This window comes from Syngnathus leptorhynchus, chromosome 9 (genome assembly GCF_054491065.1).
Source record: "Syngnathus leptorhynchus isolate UIUO chromosome 9, UIUO_Slep, whole genome shotgun sequence".
Lineage (NCBI taxonomy): Eukaryota > Metazoa > Chordata > Actinopteri > Syngnathiformes > Syngnathidae > Syngnathus > Syngnathus leptorhynchus.
The window spans coordinates 1,093,898-1,113,746 of record NC_141203.1 but is presented as its reverse complement, the minus strand read 5'-3'; the positions used below and the strand labels follow the sequence as shown (position 1 = coordinate 1,113,746).

Below are 19,849 nucleotides of genomic sequence, written 5' to 3'. Positions count from 1 at the left end.
ACCGGCTCTTTATTTCACAAAACAAGAGTTCAACATACGAGCGAACATACAGTGTGTATAGCCTCACTCTAACAAAGTGCCCCGGAGCTCTCTTCCCGTCTCCTCCCCCCTCCTCCCCATAATATACAAGTTGCTACACTAAATAAACTATATGTCAAATAACTATAACATAAATAACAAGTTTATCGAACCATTCATGTCACTCCAAATCATTAAATCCATCGCAATCTCTGTCGTCTGTGTCAATCTCTGTCCTCCGTGTTATAAACAGCTCCAGATGTCAGTGAATGGGTTCAGACTCATTGTCAGTTGCGGTTCCAATTATTCCACAGGCCTAGTGCAACCTCATGAGGTTTAAAGTAGAAATAACATGTGAAGTACTAGTATACTAGGAAGTAAGTAATGTGTTGATGATCAAGTAATAATTTGTGAATAATTTTGCATATAAGTCGCTCCTGATTATAGGTCGCACCTTCAGCCAAACTATGAAAAAAACTGATTTATAATCCGTAAAATACGGTATCAATGCTTTTTCTTCGTCGTCTTCTGTCTTTTGATGGTTGGCAAACAACTTAAGGTGCATTATATACAACACATTAAAAGCCGGTCCCTGAAAATATTATCTGACGATCCCTGTCGCTAAGAAGATTGGCGCAACTTCTCTGTGCAGTGAATATGTCACCAGCAGGGGAGAATAGACATTCAGCAGGGACACTTATACCTGTTGTACCCATGTAACATTTTGCCTAATCCGATAGTTATTTCAGTGGGGGGTTTTTCCACCAAACTAATGGACAGGGATGAGAATTTTCCGCGGATCCGCGGATTTCCGTGTTTTTTTTCTATCGAAAGTATCATTTTCGTCAATCATGTAAATCCCTTGAGAAAAATTTGTTTATATATGAGAAGGGAGGTAGGGAAGCGGCCGGCCAGCTGGCCGGGCAACGTTAGCCTTGGCGACTCGTGAGCATTCGCCCGTCCGGCATGACGGCATCTTTCGGCACATCTCAAGACATAACTAGTTAAGCTGTGAGTACGGAAATCGGCTTGCCTCTGTAAACCTAACTCACTGACAGCAGTGATGCGACAACATCCGCCTTATTTTCGGCAGCATTTTGGCGCTACTTTCGTCACATCATTTCCACTTGTTAACTTACGCAGAAAACTAAATATTTTTACACTGACACAATGTGAATTTGCGATTGGGTTTTCATCACTTGTAGACGAGTTATTTAGTTAGATAGATCTAGTGCCTACTCAGCAAATGTTTTCACCAGCATGGCAAAAGTTTTGGAGAAAAAAGACGAGGATCGTGCCAGGGAAATAGACAAGTTGAACGGGATCAAAAACGGCTTCAGATGAGTAGCGTCATCATACAACTCGTAACACAGTCCGTAACCACGTGCCTGACGGAACATATCCGTAAAGTAGATGTCCCAGGAAAGGTTTTGTGTATAAAATACGATCAGCTATGGAGGTCGCGGCGCTGGGAACATTAAGAAACACATCAAAACAAAACAAAAAAACACAAAGTTTTGTTTTTACTTTTGCAAGCATGTGGGTTTAGAAAGTAACATGATGTTACATGTAAGCTAAGGTTAGGCTATTGTCACGATATTGTTAAAAAACAAATCTCCAATGTGTGTGGTACATCGTACCCCCCAGACTCCCGGCTACTTTTCAGTGTTAATTCACATTTGTCATTCTCATCCCTGAATGGATTAACTGACAGTGGCAAAGATGGTGCTCTCTGGGATCTTTTCACTTTCTCCTTTGCACAATCCAAGGCAGATTTTACTGGGCTTGTCGAGCCCTACAGAATGACCTCCAGCAGGCTAATGGTTTTTGCATGTGTGTTCTCATTAATGAATGTGCAGCACGACCCAGCTACGAATGCCAGCATCCGTAAAGAAAACCAGGATTTAGACAACTCTTCTGTGGAGTGCATCATACAGTCATGCCCCGAAAAACTAAAACAAGGTAATTCACAGAGCCTACACTATAAACGTAACATTCTCCTAAAATATAGTTTGAGATATACCATTTTGGCCTGAATATAAGACAATGTTTTTTGCATTGAAATAATACTGAAAAAGTGGGGGTCGTCTTATATTCGAGGTCTAGACATTATACCCATTTTCACTTGTGCGCAGCGGTAAGTTAAAGGTTGCTGTGATTGTGTGTGTCTTTGACAAAAAGTGAATATATACATTTTGTAGTTACTGCTGTCCACTGTTGTGCCGTTTGTCCGATCGCAGTTTGCTTCGTGTGCGCGCCGTTTGATTGACAGCTCCAGCGTGCTCATAATCGATTGAGTAATGCTGTGATCGTGTGCATCTTTGACACAAAGTGAGTACCGTAATTTTCGAACTATAAGTCGCTCCGGCGTATAAGTCGCACTTGCCATAAAATGCACAATAAAGTGATGAAAAAATATATATATAAGTTGCACCGGAGTATAAGTCGCACTTTTGGGGCAAATTTATTCATCAAAATCCTACACCAAGACAGACATGAACGAGCAACAACAGGCTAAACGATAGGTATGCTAACGTGACATAAACACAAATGAAGAGCTGAGAACGGGCCTGACGTAACATTCAGAGTTATTCTAATAGCTATTACATAAATAACACGTTTATAGAACCATTTGTGTCACTCCAATTCATTAAATCAATCGATCGTCCTTTATGTAAACAATGCCGCGTATGCGCGCCGTCGGACTCGTCGTGATTTGCATTTCTAATTATTCTACAGACCCATATAAAGATATATAAACTATATTTCAAATAACTATCATATTACAACAATATTATCAAACCATCGGTGTCACTCCAAATCATTAAAGCCGTCGATCAAATTCCTCGTTCTTTTTCAACAACGCCGCGCGTGGGCCCTGACGTCAGCCTCGTCGTTATTCCACAGATCTAGTATATAACTATATTGTAGCGTTACCAAAGTACAAGCAAAGACGTGGGTTTGGTAAACGGCTCTTTATTTCACGAAACAAGAGTTCAACGAGGCAACAACTACTGGAATTCCAGCCACGGAGGTGGAAGAGAGCTCCATAAATAGGACCAGATGTGCGTAAAAGCCAGGTCCGAGCCCCATCCACCGTCCCCGGACAGCCACCCGGCCAAGCGCTGGCCCCAGACTTCCATCCACGGAGGTGAAAGAGAGCTCCCGTCGAGAAGGACCGGGCGTAAGTAAAAGCCATAGTAGTTTTTCAAACCTTCTGTGTCATTCCAAATCATTAAATCCTTCAAACTCTTCGTCCTCCGTGTCACTTACAAACAAAACCGCCAATGATGCTGGTATGCTGAGTATAAGTCCCCCCCACACCAAAACTATGACAAAAACCGCGACTTATAGTCCGAAAATTATGGTATTCACATGGCCACCGACAAGCCGCACCATTAAGTTTGTATAATATTTTATACAGTAATACTTAAAGTGTAACTGGGGCTCTTACATTTAGTTCTTGATGGGTAAAGAGAGCAATATCCTAAAGTTTGATGAGTATCTGGTGCTTCAATTTTTGTGTCTCGTCTTGTATTTGTTCAAATAACTGGTTTATTTTAATGCATGATGCCGCTAATGATGCCGGTAGTACGTGGGGCCCTTCGTCATCCCGTGATCGAATCTTTGTCCTTTATGTAAACAACTGCCGCGCTGCGGACGTTACTTGTAATTCAAATTACAGCAATCCCTTGCTACATCGCAGTTAGTTTATCGCGGTCCCCCCCCCCCCCTTTTTTTTTTATTATTTTTTTATTTTTTTTTTAAATTCTTGAAAAAATTCACATATAAGTCGCTCCTCAAGTCAAGTCAAGTTTATTTGTATAGCCCTAAATCACAAGCAGTCTCAAAGGGCTTCACATAGACAATCAATTGACAATTATTCTCAAAGCATCCCCTGATCTTGGGCTCCCAAAAGGGCAAGGAAAAACTCAAAAACCCCTACCAGGGGAAAAATGAGAAACCTTGAGAAGGGACCACAGAGGGAAGGATCCCCCTTTCAGGATCACCAGGCTGCAATGGATGCAAGAGAGCTCCGTAAGGGCACATCAAATACATAATATGGAAATCAAAAAGTGGATGTCCAGGCCAAAGCGAAGAGCTGTCGGAGGTGCCTTCGATTGTCCTGGCAGTGTCCTCTAGGAGGGTGTTCCGCTGCAGTTCCCTCATGCTGAATTGGTCCACGAGAATCTAGATAGCCGTCGTCAGCTTGGGTGTCACCTAACCACCTCCCCAGCCGGGGAGGGGTGGGGGGGCGGGGTCGGGGAGAGGGAGCAAAAACAAACTCCAGCCGAATCGGCTACTACAGGTTAATTAAAGGCCATATCATAGAGATACGTCTTTAAACGTGTCTTAAATGTTTCTACTGAGGTAGCAGTTCTAATATCCATTGGTAGGGCATTCCAGAGCTCTGGAGCCCGAATAGAAAATGCTCTCGCCCCTGCAGACATTTTCTTGGGCCTCGGTGTCACTAAAAGACTAGCGTTTTGCGAACGAAGGTTACGAGACGGAACATAAGGAACAACTAAGTCGACGAGATATGAAGGCGCTAAGCCATGCAATGATTTGTAGGTTAATAGAAGAACCTTGAAGTCACATCTTAAATGGACCGGGAGCTAGTGTAAATTGGCTAATGTTGGGGTAATGTGATCAAATGTTCTTGTCCGTGAGAGCAGCCTTGCAGCAGCATTTTGTACTAACTGTAGACTCTTGATGCTGGACTTGGGAAGACCAGAGAATAATGCATTACAGTAGTCCAGGCGCGACGTGATAAATGCATGTATAATAATTTCCGCATCACCGGTCGAGAGGATTGGGCGAATCTCAGCAATATTACGAAGGTGAAAAAATGCTATTCTGGTTATATTCTTAATGTGCTTTTGAAAGGAGAGCGTTTGGTCAAATATTACCCCGAGGTCATGGTATCACTCTGAGTGATAGTACGGTTATCTAGAGTTATAGCGGTTTCCTTAAATAAATGTTGATAACGAGCTGGACCAATTATCAACATCTCAGTTTTATCTGGGTTCAGACGAAGGAAGTTGAGAGACATCCATTGCTTGATCTCCGCAAGGCATGCCTCAAGATTACAACAGTCCCGCAGATCTGTCATTTATAATGGCATATATAATTGGGTGTCATCCGCGTAACATTGAAAACTAATATTATATTTACGTATTATGTCCCCAAGCGGAGTCATATACATATTAAATAGAATTGGTCCTAGTACCGATCCCTGTGGGACACCACACGTAACTTTATAGAGCTCAGAGGACGCATTGCCATGGACCACTCTGTGCGTCCTGTCTGATAGATACAAATGAAACCAGCCTAGTGCTGACCCCGAAATACCAACACAACCTTTAAGACGCTCTAATAAAATATTGAAGTCAACAGTGTCGAAGGCAGCACTAAGATTGAGTAGTAACAATACTGATGAAGTATTTGAATCCATAGCTAAGAGGAGATCATTAGTCACTTTAGCAAGTGCTGTCTCAATGCAATGATTAGCTCTAAACCCAGACTGAAAAGATTCATATCGATTATTAGCGACCATGTAATCAATAAGCTGCTGCGCTACTACTTTTTCAAGCAGTTTTGCTATGAATGGGAGATCTGAAACTGGCCTATAGTTACTGAGACAGTCCGGGTCAAGATTTGGTCGCTTAAGTAGTGGTTTAATAATAGCGGTTTTAAAGGCTGTTGGCACTATCCCAGAGGAGACAGACAGATTAATTATATTTAAGACGGACGGTCCTAAAATTTGAAATAATTCTTTAAATAGTTTGGCTGGAAGCGGGTTGAGTAAACATGTTTGTTTAGCTGCACTAACCAATTGTGTAAGCTTTTCGAGGGACACGGTTTTAAAATTTGAGAGGGTTATTGCATGATCGTCAGCGCCGGTAATCGGTGGTCCCGACTGAGCGATCGGAATGGTCATCTTGATCTCATCCCTAATGGATTCTATCTTTCGAGCAAAGAATTTCATGAACTCGTCAGCCGAGTGAAAGGAGCTATCGGGGGCTGGCTGGCGTAGTGTTAGCTTTGCCACTGTATCAAATAGGTATTTAGGATTGTTCTTATTGAGATTAATGACCTGCGAAAAATAACGAGTTTTTGCTAAGATAAGCGCATTTTTATATTTCAGGAGGCTGTCGCGCCATGCCTGATGGAAAACCTCAAGTTTGGTTAAACGCCATTTGCGCTCATGCTTTCTACTTAATTGTTTAAGCGAACGTGTTTCATCTGTGAACCACGGAGTAGGCAATCTACGGCGAGTTTTCAGACGTAGCGGCGCCACAGAATCAATGGCATTTAACAATGTAGCATTGAATTCATTTGTAAAATTATCAATAGAGCCGGTATATGAGGGCAATACGGCAGTTGCTGGTGGCAGTAGCCCAGATAGCGCAGTCCCAGTCATGGAGGTAATATTACGGCTGCTATAATTCTGATTGCTCTCTTGTCTTTGACTAAGAACTGAAATTTCAAATTTTATTAAGTAGTGATCAGACAAAACTGACAAAACTGACAAAACTAATGTATGGCAGTACTGTTATATTAGAGGTTGCCAGTCCTCGGGATAATACCAAATCTAAGATATTACCATTCTTATGCGTTGCTACCTGTACGGCTTGCGTAAAACCAAACGTATCAATTAGAGTCTGAAACGCCGAAGTAAGTGGCTCTGACGGTAAATTCATGTGGACGTTAAAATCGCCCATGATTATTATATTATCCGCATTTGTCACTAGATCAGCCACGAATTCTGAAAATTCATCCAGGAAGCCAGCGTAAGCCCCAGGTGGACGGTAAATAACAGCAAGATAAAATGACGGTAAAGCGGTGGATCGGACAGTGAGAACTTCAAATGTTTTAAATATGTTAATCGAACGAGGCGTAAATCTAAGATCGGAATTTGAGATGAGGGCAACACCCCCACCCTTTTTTCGAGGACGCGCCACATGCGAGCTCACAAAATTTGGAGGCGAGGCATCATTAAGCGGTAGCAGTTCATTAGGTTTTAACCAGGTCTCGCAAAGACCAAATATATTTAGATTATGTTCCGTGATGAGGTCATTAACGAGAACTGCTTTCGTCTGAAGCGATCTAATATTCATAAAAACAAGTTTAAGTGTAATCGGTTGATCAGGGTTTGTATTTATCAAAGAATTTTTGAACGAAATGAAAGTAAGATTGTGTTCTCTAGGCCTGACATCACCTCTCAATTGTTTATTTGCGCGGTGGGACGATACGACCGTAGGAATTTGATAGTAAATATTTGGTACACACGTAATATTATCTGAAACAGGCACCATATCATCAGCTATACCGGTCGGGGTGGAGCGACTGGATTTGTCTGCCACCTCAGTAGAAAGTGTGTTCATGTGTACTGTAGCACTATTCAAACTGTGACGCTCTAGTCTACACAAGGAGCTATGTGCATGCTGGAAGTCTAGCCTAGCGCTAGTTAACTTTAATTTAACTGACTCCAAACCCATCCTGACAGGTGGTCTAGTCACCTGTGCTCCGGGCTGCTCTAAAGTGACCTGTCATGAGTGGCTCAAATAGTAATCTATATTCCTAGAAAGAGTGAAGGCGCCTTCACGGTTAGGATGAAGGCCGTCCTTCCTCAGCAGGTAGGGGCGGCCCCAGAAGGAGGACCAGTTATCTATGAAATACAGTCCCTGCTTTTTACAGAACCCAGCCATACATCGATTAAGGGAGACTAATCTACTAAACCTCTCATCAGAGCCTCTCCCAGGCAGGGGGCCAGAGACAAATACTCGATGCCGACTCATCTTCCTGGCGAGATCACAAGTCCTCGCTATGTTTCTCTTTGTGATCTCAGATTGCCTCATCCTAACATCATTGGCGCCGGCGTGTATCACTATATCCGAGTAGCTAGTGTTGTTGGAATTACGCTGTTGACTAGTCCTATTGCGAGTCAGCTCCCTAAGATTAGCTTCTATGTCGGGTGCTCTGCCCCCAGGAATACACATTACCGTGGGTGGATTTTTAAGCGTGATATTTCGGGTAATGGAGTCACCTATGACCAAGGTGCGAGGGCCAGTAGACCAAGATGACTTTGGCTGGCTATGCGTCTTACCTGGCTCATCGCGATTAGCAAGCCGCTTGGGGCTAATGCTAACGGGGCTAGCGGGCTGACTACAGTCCGCGACTGTGTCCGCCACATCTACTGTTATCGCACTATTCTGCTCTAACTGGCGGACACGTCCCTCTAGCAGGGAGAACCTCTCTAACAGAAGGGTGCAGTTGGTGCACGAAGCAGTACAAACCTCTTGTTCCGCAGCCATACTTACGTGTCCGATGATCGACGGTAGACAAACGGCCACCACAGTAGCACAGTAGCATCCCGGAAGTGTTGAATTTGAAGCCTCCTCAGTATAAGTCGCCCCCCCCCCCCCACCCAAACTAAGAAAAAAATGCGTCTTTTTTTTAACATGCTTTTTCTCTCAAATATATTGTTATATTCATTTGTTTTAGATGCAATTATTTTCTGTATAAAAATTTAATTCGGTGTTTAAAAGTCTTTTTTCAAACTTGAGTTTTGAAAAAGAGGGCATCGTCTTATAATCGGGGTCGTCTTATATTCGGGCCAATATGGTAACGTGTTAATAAAAACTTTAGTGTTTGTGAGGTATGTTATGTGTTTGAAATACCATCTTTAGTGTTTGTGAGTTGTGTTGAATCATTGGTGCATTACTTATCAGTTCAGTGGTTCGCAAATTAGTATCTCCATGTCTCTGAATCAGTGAAAATGTAATAGAATTGTTTTTCTCCTGTTTACCTTGACTTTTCATGTTACAGAATCCAATTTCATATATTCCTAACGGTTGTTGATGATTTCTCTTAAATATTATGATAACCAGATCTACAATACCTGTTTCCCGAGGCGCCAAGCTCTTATGTGACAGTGATCACCGTGACTCAAAAGACTAAGAACGATATGACAGCATGGTGTTTAGCAGTGGAAGAAGAGAGAGACCACATGCTTGACAAGGTGAGCTATCTTAAAGACACTGGAAAAAATGTTAATACCCTTAAAACAAAATTGTCACTGAAAATTTCTTAACATTTTTGTGACTGAACAGAAAATGTTCTTACACCATCCATTTCCTGTACCGCTTTTCCCCACGGGGGTCGCAGGCTTGCTGGACATCCCAGCAGTCAGCCAGTAGCAGGGCCCACACAGGCGAACAATCATCCACACTCGCACTCACCTACGGGGAGAATATGCACACACAGGGAGGGACAGACTCACAACCTCTGAACCATGAGGTGGACGTGCTAAACAGTTTGCCACCGTGAGAAATTCAGGATGTAAGAGCTATTTTGTCAACAAACAATGGGGAAGTGCAGTTGGGCCTTACATACAAGTCATGGCAGCATAATCAAGTCGCAAGTGAATGTCCTCGTTACCAACCGGAAAAGGCAGTCTGTTGTCCTGGACAGCCATGTGTTGGATTTCTGTAGTGAATTCAGATATTGATTGATTAAAACCTTTATTGTCCCCTCTGGGGAAAATCCGTTGTCAAACAGCTCATGACATTTAAAAAAGAGGAAGACAAACAGAAAAAACAGAGTTCACAATGCAATAAATATAACACGCTGCTGGTCCATTAACATGCAGTGCAAGCTGGTAGTTTACTAAAGTGCATCATGTGCAGATAAAAAGTCCCAAGTCTTTAGCTGCAGGTCTCCCCGCGCCTGCGGGCCTGATTGTAGAGTCGGAGTGCAGCTTGAATAAACGACTGTCCAAATATCTTTGTGCTCTGACGGGGGAGGGCAAATCTGTTGCTGAATTTTCTCCTCATCCCTGTCAGCTCGATGTGCAGTGGATGGGAGGGATTAGCCAACATGGCTACCAGTTTTTTCCCCATCCTCTGTTCGACCACCGTCTCCAAGCTGTCCAACCCGGTCCCCACCACAGAGCTGACCTTCTTCACTAGCTTGTTCAGCCTGGTAGCGTCCCTTGCACAGATGTTTGCACAGATATGGTAGTAAGTTGGCATATTATATTATTATCATATTGTATAGTGATTTAGGGCTATACAAATAAACTTAACTTGACTTGACTTGACTGATCAGACCATGGCTTTAATGTCTTGGCCGTGGCAAATGTTTGTGGTCCACGAAGGCAGTGAACTGTTGGGCTTCCAAGAGAAACCAGGGGTTAAGGAAAAGTCCTAGGACCACTCCGTTGAAGGTGCTGTGCTACTTATCATTGGCACAGAGCTGCCTGTCACTGGTTCCCAGGTCCCACAACTCACTGCTCACACTACAATGTCTGACAATGTCATTCAAGTCGACAAAGAAAAACGGCATGTCCATAAGACACTGAAATGTCTGTGCTGCCCCTTTGACGCTGAGGCATCCACAGAAACTCAAACGCGCAAAGCTGTGATGACTGCTGTCTTAGGTACATCCTGCGGGTGTACTGGTAACTGATTGTAATCGTTTATCAAATGTACCTTGGAAAAGATGGCGTCCCCCGTCAGGTGGGCGTAGAAGTCCTGTATTTGCAAGACAGAATACCGGTTGGGGGTTGTGGCCAGTGTTCCCTCTCAGCTGCGCAATTGCGCACTGGTCGCACAGTCTCTGCGCACAAAAAACTCCATGCTGCGCACGAAATAAAATTCACCATAAACTGATTAATTAATATCTAATGTTAGACGTACTCTAATCTAATCAAGTGGACGAAGTATTTTATTTCTGTGCCTTTTTGGAGTGTAAATCAGTAAGGTGTCCAGCCAATTATATGATATGGTTTACTTACGCGAGATAGCCAATCATAGGATTGACAGTGCCTGAACATGTGTCCTGCCCATCTGTGCCGCACAGGTTAGCTAGCTAACGACAGTGCGGCAGAGTCAAGCGGTGCAAATGCTAGGTTTCATTCGCTCATGGCGGAACAAATGATCCACTCGCCAAACCAAAATAAATAAGAGATGCGGCAGTTCTTTTAAGAATGAATGGCTGTCGGAGTGTGTGTAAGTACAAGAGGAAACGGTGAAACTGGGTGAGATTTTCTTTTTTTTTTTTAATGAGAAAGGTCTCCTCTGCAAAACATGCAGTGAAGCCAAAGTGGCGGCCGAGTTTACGGAGGGGAAAATACGGAAGGAATTTAGTTAGATTACCTCAAGCGTCACATTCAGCAAAAATGTCATTTGAAAGCTGTTGGAATTGTACAAAGACTCAAGATGGGATAGGGGATCGGTACATTATTGCGAGAGAGCGCAAAAGACCGACAGAGAAGGAACGAGCTGTCACACAAAACAAAATCCAACCCCGAGCAAGTTAAAGTTCTCATTGACAATTTTCTATTTATGTTTTTATTAATTAATCAATCAATCAATCTAGTGTTGCACACAGTGGTCCACAGTGTGCACAGGGAGCTTGTATGTTTGCACAGACACTTGAAAAATTAGAGGGAACACTGGTTGTGGCATATTTCAGGTGACAGAAATAACCACAGGGCTGTCGACCGCCATTGGGTCATCATGTGCTAGGAGGAAGCCCATATGCTGTTCGAGTGGCAGACTATACCAAGGCGTTTCATGGAAGCGAACTGCTCTTAAGGCCCTGCGCACGACTATAGACTGTTGGGCCTACAATGGTGATGTGGTGCTCCACGCCAAGCTTAGCTACAGCTGGCAAGAACGGAGAACATTTGTTTTGTTGAAGTCTTGGAACTCGGTGAGCAGGTATTCATACTAGTAGTAGTCTATTTGATAGGCAGAGTGTGCCAGCCCCTCCAAGCATGCAGGGGTACATAGCAAAAGAGACTACATCAATAAGGTGACAGTTTGTAACACCCACAAGCAGATTAAAGGCACAGAGAGTCCGCGCCCACCACTGACGTTGAAACAGAGGCCATTTCAAAGTCCCAGCCCAATCGCTGTCTACCAAAACACACTTCCACATACCTAGTGCCATAGGTACGTAAAACGTGCCATTTGTAGCGTCCGTTTGCAGTGGCTGACACCCAGCCATCGTGTCTCCAGGCTTTGCCAGCAAGATGCTGGGATATTTGAAAACAAAGAACAGCTGAACTTTTCTGCCTCACACATCAGCTTGGGCTCCTTCCCTGCCAGAGAGATAACATTACACGTCTCTAGAGCCAGCTCCTGTATCTGGGGATGAGACCGCCAACGTCCCCGCCTTTGGCTGACACCCAGCTCAAACCGCACCCGACCCCTTTGTCACAGACAGGTGGTGAGCCTATGGGAAAGGTATACACATTGTCCATTCAGGCCCCATGGTTGCAGGCCCGTGGGGGTTGCCAACGAGCTCCACCTCCAGGCCTAGCTCCAGAGGGGGCTAGACCCGCGTCCGGGAAAAGGAAAACTACATCCATTTGTTGTATTCATCATAGGGGATCTTTTAAGCCATGCTTTGTCTGGCCCTTAACCTAGGACCTGTTTGCCATGGGTGACCCTCCCAGGGGCATAAATCCTCAGATAACACTCATTGGCATGCGCAAACCCCTCACCACAGTAAGTTGAGGACTCATGTAGGGAACATTATACATAGCAGATTGGAAATTGATAACTGTGGGGTTCAAAAATAAAACTGCCCATCCGAAGGGCAGGTGCTTGAGCAAATACAAAAAAACTAAACTATAACCTGTGTAGTTTGTAGATGGAGCGAAGGAGATCTGCTTCATTCTCCATAGAGAAGGATTCTGGGCAGACTTCATAGATCCGTCCTCAGGCCTGGCGGTAAGACCATGTATAAACAAAACTAAACTAAACAGCATTATATTAAAAGAGAAGCAATGCGTTGATGACAATATCAAGCAGATTGAGTAAGTCATCTTCATGCTATGTGAATTGGATGGAAGAGAAAATAAAGTACCCACTTTCACAGCCACAGTCTCCTACTGTGTCCACCCACGCTTTTTGACTTGTGAGTGACTGTGTGGATGAGGTGCTTATGTGAATTTCCCCCTTTCTGAATAAAAAATAATCCTAACTATCCGTAACACTGTAATAAACCAATCATAAAGATCAAGTACTTATTATTATGAAACACCTTTAAATTGGTCATGGAAATTCATCAAATCACTAGCGCTAAGGTTTACGCGCTAGTCATATAGTTTCGCATGGTCCTTATATCATCCATTTAAAATACTACTTGAAAATGTATTTATGATGAAAAAAATGGGGTCCATGACCAAACTGTGTTAGACAGAAAGCCGTGTGGGATCCAAGCGCATAAAATCGACGTTCAGGTGGAGTTTGGAACAGTCATTCTCCCCTGATGCACTTACTGTAGGCCTATAGCGCTATGAATGAAAGCTGTGCAGCATCTGGTTAATCAATATAGTCTACATTCCAACATAATCATACGATCAAGATAATGTTTTCAACTCTAACACACTTATTTGAAGAAAGACTCTTGCAGTCAAAAGGGGCTGTTTGACAATCATCTTTGAACACTTACACCCCTTGACATTTCCCAGCAAGGGACTGTTTGACAAAAGAATTACTCATCCAAACAAACACCTTCTTGAACAGGTATCTATTTGAACAAATAATTTTTAAAACACATTTACTAAACACACAATATCATGTAACTACAGTACATCTAAAACATAAATCCCAATCCTCGTGCTCAGAGATTTCAACAATCTACCCCTTGGAGGTAGGCTGAAATGTTTCTATTAAAAGAAGGTATTCCGCTCACCTTATTTTTAGGCCCAGTCAAATTGCTGAATTTCCGTGAGTATGGCGTCGAAGGAAAAGGAGCAGCGAGCATAAGACAAAGTGAAAGAGGAATTACACACAATGTAGAAGGCAGGCAATACCAAGCGGGTGACACAACCAACTCAAGAGAGTTCCAGAGTTTTTTTTTTTATTCGCCATGTTTGAGCGTGCCAAACAAGAAATTTGACTCCGGTACATCACAGTCTCTGTTCAACATTTAGGTGACTAACAACACTCAGGACATGTGAAAAATGACACATATTCTTCAACATCCCCTGATCTTAAACTCCCAGGAGGGCAAGGAAAAACTCGGGGAAATGAGAAACGTTGAGAAGAGACCACAGGTGGGAGGGTCCCTCTTCCTGGATGAGCAGGCTGCAATGGATGCAGAGAGGACACAGTACAAACAGTGTAGACAATTCAAAAAAGATGTGGAGAATAGGATGTTATTGCACAGCAATGACTCTGAGACTCTAAGAGTGGTGTGAGTTCAGCAGAGCAACAACCTGGGGGAAGAAGCTGTCTCTGTGTCTCCTGGTTTTGGCGTACAGAGCTCTATAACGCCGTCCGGAGGGGAGTAGTTCAAACAGACTGTAACCTGGGTGAGAAGGGTCTGTAGAGATGTTAATTGCACGTTTCCTGGTCCTGGACAGGTACAAGTCTTGGATAGATGGGAGGTTGATCACAATTATCTTTTCTGCAGTCCTGATTGTCTGTTGCAGTTTGTGCTTGTCTTGTTTGGAGGCCGATCCACACCAGACAGTGATGGAGGTGCAAAGGACAAACTCGATGATGGCAGTGTCGAAGGTCTTGAGCAGCTCTCGTGGCAGGTTGAACTTCTTGAGCTGTCTCAGGAAGTACAGCCTCTGCTGGGCCTTCTTCTAGACAGAGTATGTGGCCGGTCCATTTCAGGTCTCGAGAGATTGTGGTTCCCAGGAACTTGAAGGTGTCTGAGGAGAGAATAGTATTCCTGCGCATAGTGAGGGGTGAAAGTGGTGAAGGGTCTCGCCTGAAGTCCACTGTCAAGTCAAATTTATTTGTATAACCCTAAATCACAAGCAGTCTCAAAGGGCTTCATATAGACAATCAATTGACAATTATTCTCAAAGCATCCCCTGATCTTGGGCTTCCAAAAGGGCAAGGAAAAACTCAAAAACCCCTACCAGGGAGCAAAACCAAACTCCAGCCGAATCGACTACTACAGGTTAATTAAAGGCCATATCATAGAAATACGTCTTTAAACGTGTCTTAAATGTTTCTACTGAGGTAGCAGTTCTAATATCCATTGGTAGGGCATTCCAGAGCTCTGGAGCCCAAATAGAAAATACTCTAGCCCCTGCAGACATTTTCTTGGGCCTCGGTGTCACTAAAAGACTAGCGTTTTGCGAACGAAGGTTACGAGACGGAACATAAGGAACAACTAAGTCGACGAGATATGAAGGCGCTAAGCCATGCAATGATTTATAGGTTAATAGAAGAACCTTGAAGTCACATCTTAAATGGATCGGGAGCCAGTGTAAATTGGCTAATATTGGGGTAATGTGATCAAATTTTCTTGTCCGTGAGAGCAGCCTTGCAGCAGCATTTTTAACTAACTGTAGACTTTTGATGCTGGACTTGGGAAGACCAGAGAATAATGCATTACAGTAGTCCAGGCGCGACGTGATAAATGCATGTATAATAATTTCCGCATCACCGGTCAAGAGGATTGGGCGAATCTTAGCAATATTACGAAGGTGAAAAAATGCTATTCTGGTTATATTCTTAATGTGCTTTTGAAAGGAGAGTGTTTGGTCAAGTATTACCCCGAGATTAGTTACAGTATCACTCTGAGTGATAGTACGGTTATCTAGAGTTATAGCGGTTTCCTTAAATAAATGTTGAGAACGAGCTGGACCAATTATCAACATCTCAGTTTTATCTGGGTTCAGACAAAGGAAGTTGAGAGACATCCATTGCTTGATCTCCGCAAGGCATGCCTCAAGATTACAACAGTCCCGCAGATCTGTCATTGATAATGGCATATATAATTGGGTGTCATCCGCATAACATTGAAAACTATTATTATATTTACGTATTATGTCCCCAAGTGGAGTCATATCAATATTAAATAGAATTGGTCCTAGTACCGATCCCTGTGGGACACCACACGTAACTTTATAGAGCTCAGAGGACGCATTGCCATGGACCACTCTGTGCGTCCTGTCTGATAGATACGAATGAAACCAGCCTAGTGCTGACCCCGAAATACCAACACAACCTTTAAGACGCTCTAATAAAATATTGAAGTCAACAGTGTCGAAGGCAGCACTAAGATCGAGTAGTAACAATACCGATGAAGTGTTTCAATCCATAGCTAAGAGGAGATCATTAGTCACTTTAGCAAGTGCTGTCTCAGTGGAATGATTAGCTCTAAAACCAGACTGAAAAGATTCATATCGATTATTAGCGACCATGTAATCAATAAGCTGCTGCGCTACTACCTTTTCAAGCAGTTTTGCTATGAGTGGGAGATTTGAAACTGGCTTATAGTTACTGAGACAGTCCGGGTCAAGATTTGGTCGCTTAAGTAGCGGTTTAATGATAGCGGTTTTAAAGGCTGTTGGCACTATCCCAGAGGAGACAGACAGATAGATTAATTATATTTAAAACGGACGGTCCTAAGATTTGAAATAATTCTTTAAATAGTTTGGCTGGAAGTGGGTCAAGTAAACACGTTGTTTGTTTAGCCGCACTAACTAATTGTGTAAGCCTTTCGAGGGACACGCTTTTAAAATTTGAAAGGGTTATTGCATGATCGTCAGCGCCGGTAATCGGCGGTCCCGACTGAGCGATCGGAATGGTCATCTTGATCTCATCCCTAATGGATTCAATCTTTCGAGCAAAGAATTTCATGAACTCGTCAGCCGAGTGAAAGGAGCTATCGGGGGTCGGCTGGCGTAGTGTTAGCTTTGCCACTGTATCAAATAGGTATTTAGGATTGTTCTTATTGAGATTAATGACCTGCGAAAAATAACGTGTTTTTGCTAAGATAAGCGCATCTTTATATTTCAGGAGGCTGTCGCGCCATGCCTGATGGAAAACCTCAAGTTTGGTTAAACGCCATTTGCGCTCATGCTTTCTACTTAATTGCTTAGGCCAGGGGTGTCCAAACTTTTTGCAAGGAGGGCCAGATTTGATAAAGTGAAGAGGCCCGGGGGCCAGTAGTTTTTTCGGACATTTTTTTAACTACAATTATAAAACAAATTTCATTCTCCCAATTGTCTTTATTTTTTAATGACAAAATAACCAAATATAAGCCACTCAGGCAGATGTGAACAACTCTAAAAACACAAATTCTGCCTTTCATTCATATCTGAAGAGTCCGATAACATTGAACAAACTGTATGAAATACCTTAAATTTACATGAGTTTAAAATTATTTTCGCCTCATGAACATTTTAAACAGGAGTTATAAGTAATACATAAAATACGATAACATTGAACAAACTGTATGAAATACCTTAAATTTACATGAGTTTAAAATTATTTTTGCCTCATGAACATTTCACACAGGGTTCACGCAGCCGGTTCGCGGGTACCCTTTTTACAACGGGTTTATTTCCGCATTTGACTTGCGCATGCTCCGCATAGCAGGACAGCTGGAGTCATGTTCTCGCTGTGAAATCACGCCGGGTCGCGCGAGATTACATTTCTGCGGCATAAATATAAAATAGCTTTGGTACGTGTGTATTAAAGCGCTGGTCAACAATGGCGGCGGGCCACATACTAAAGATTTTATCACAGAGGCTGCGGGCCTGATGAAATTTGACCACGGGCCGCAATTGGCCCGCGGGCCGGACTTTGGACATGCCTGGCTTAGGCGAACGTGTTTCATCTGTGAACCACGGAGTAGGCAATCTACGGCGAGTTTTCAGACGTAGCGGCGCCACAGAGTCAATGGCATTTAACGATGTAGTATTGAATTCATTTGTAAGATTATCAATAGAGCCGGTATATGAGGGAAATACGGCAGTTGCTGGTGGCAGTAGCCCAGATAGCGCAGTCGCAGTCATAGAGTTAATATTACGGCTGCTATAATTCTGATTGCTCTCTTGTCTTTGACTAAGAACTAAAATTTCAAATTTTATTAAGTAGTGATCAGACAAAATCGTAGTGTATGGCAGTACTGTTATATTAGAGGTTGCCAGTCCTCGGGATAATACCAAATCTAAGGTATTACCATTCTTATGCCTTGCTACCTGTACGGCTTGCGTAAAACCAAACGTATCAATTAGAGTCTGAAACGCCGAAGTAAGTGGCTCTGACGGTAAATTCATGTGGACGTTAAAATCGCCCATGATTATTATATTATCCGCATTTGTCACTAGATCAGCCACGAATCTCCATGGTCTTGAGTGGGTTCAGCTCAAGGTGGTTTTGGGTGCACCAGTGGACCAGCCGCTCCACCTCATGTCTGTATGCAGACTCGTCACCGTCTCGGATCAGTCCGATGAGAGTGGTGTCGTCTGCAGACTTCAGGAGCTTCACAGGAGAGTCACCTGAGGTGAAATTGTTGGTGTAGAGAGAGAAGAGCAGTGGGGAGAGGACGCACCCCTGAGGGGCGCGAGTATTGGTGGTCCTGGTGTCAGATGTGATGCTGCCCAGACTCACACGCTGTCTCCTGTTGGTCAGGAAGCTGGTGATCCATTGACAGGTGGAGGCAGGCACCGCGAGCTGGATGAGGTTCTGTTGGAGGATGTCAGGAGCGATGATGTTAAACGCCGAGCTGAAATCCACAAACAGGATCCTGGCGTACGTTCCTGGGGTGTCCAGGTGGTGCAGGATGTAGTACAGTCCCATGTTGACCGCATCATCCACCGACCTTTGCCTGGTAGGCAACCTGGAGGGGGTCAAGCAGGGGCATCTTTCAGGTGGTTCAGCACTAACCTCTCGAAAGATTTCATTACCACAGATGTTAGAGCAACAGGTCTATAGTCATTCAATCCTGTCATGGCGGGCTTCTTGGCCACTGAAACGATGGTGGAGCTCTTGAAGCACGAGGGCACCTCTCACAGCTTCAGGGAGCGGTTGAAGATCCGTGCAAAGATGGGTGCCAGCTGCTCAGCACAGACTCTCAAGCAGGAAGGTGACACGCCTACTGGGCTCGGTGCCTTCCTGATCTTTTGTCTCCAGAACATCTGGCGCACTTCCTCCTCGCGGATCTGGAGTGCGGGCACGGCCTCTGCAAGACAGAGAGTAGGTGACAGCGGTGACGGAGGTGTGGACAGAGCAGTTGTGAGGGGTGGTGAGTATGTAGATTGTGCTGAAGGAGGTCCTGTCGTGTGGGAGGACCGATCAAACCTGCAGTAGGACCTTTTTAGCTGGTTAGCAAGCTTTGGGCTCTCCACATGACAGGGGTTCGTTTCTTGAAGCCTGTGATGCTCTGCAGACCTTTCCACACTGTTGAGGGATCAGGATTGGCAGAGAGGTGTCTCTCCAGGCTCTCCCCGTAACACTTCCTGGCTTTCCTGACCTCTCGGTTCAGTGTGGTTCTGGTCTGCTTGAACAGGTCCCGGTCGCCGCTCCTGTAGGCCTCCTCGCCTTTGCGCAGCCTCCTGAGGTTCTGTGTAAACCAAGGTTTGTCGTTGTTGTACGTGCAGAAGGTCTTAGTCTGCACACACAGATCCTCACATAAACTGATGTATGATGTGACAATGTCAGTGAGTTCTTGCAGGTCTGAAGTTGCAGCTTCAAAAACTCCCCAATCGGTGCAGTCAAAGCAGGCTTGGAGGTCCTGCCTTCACTCCACTGTCCACTTCCTCACAGTCCTCACCACAGGCTTAGAAGTTTTTAGTTTCTGCCTGTAGGCCGGGATCAGATGAACTAGACAGTAGTCCGAGAGTTCTAAAGCTGCACGAGCCACAGAGTGGTATGCATCCTTAATTACAGTGTAGCAGTGATCCAGTGTCTGTTCTCCTCTGGTGGGACACGTTATGTGCTGTCTGTATCTGGGGAGTTCGTGTGCAAGGTTCGCCCTGTTAAGATCACCAAAAACAATGATTAGTGAATTTAGTAGAAGTTTCTCCATGTCTGTCACCTGGTCAGCCAGCATCTGC

General features: G+C 44.0%; 2 protein-coding genes across 5 annotated transcripts in view; one reads left to right on the top strand and one right to left on the bottom strand.

The window, feature by feature from the left end:
• LOC147050565 (cobalamin trafficking protein CblD-like) overlaps window positions 1-19,849 on the top strand; it is a 52,314-nt gene that overhangs the window by 24,741 nt on the left and 7,724 nt on the right. For 2 of the 4 annotated variants that reach the window (XM_085919943.1, XM_085919942.1), the window contains exons 5-7: window positions 1,878-1,980; window positions 8,913-9,043; window positions 12,678-12,764. In XM_085919943.1, the coding sequence (XP_085776069.1) occupies window positions 1,878-1,980; window positions 8,913-9,043; window positions 12,678-12,764 (321 nt within the window). The other 2 variants (XM_085919945.1, XM_085919944.1) reach the window with 2 other exon arrangements.
• On the bottom strand, window positions 6,385-7,154 carry LOC147050566 (uncharacterized; the record flags this gene model as incomplete). The annotated part of the gene is made up of 1 exon (XM_085919946.1): window positions 6,385-7,154. A coding segment is annotated over one exon (627 nt), but the record flags the coding sequence as incomplete, so codon positions are not given.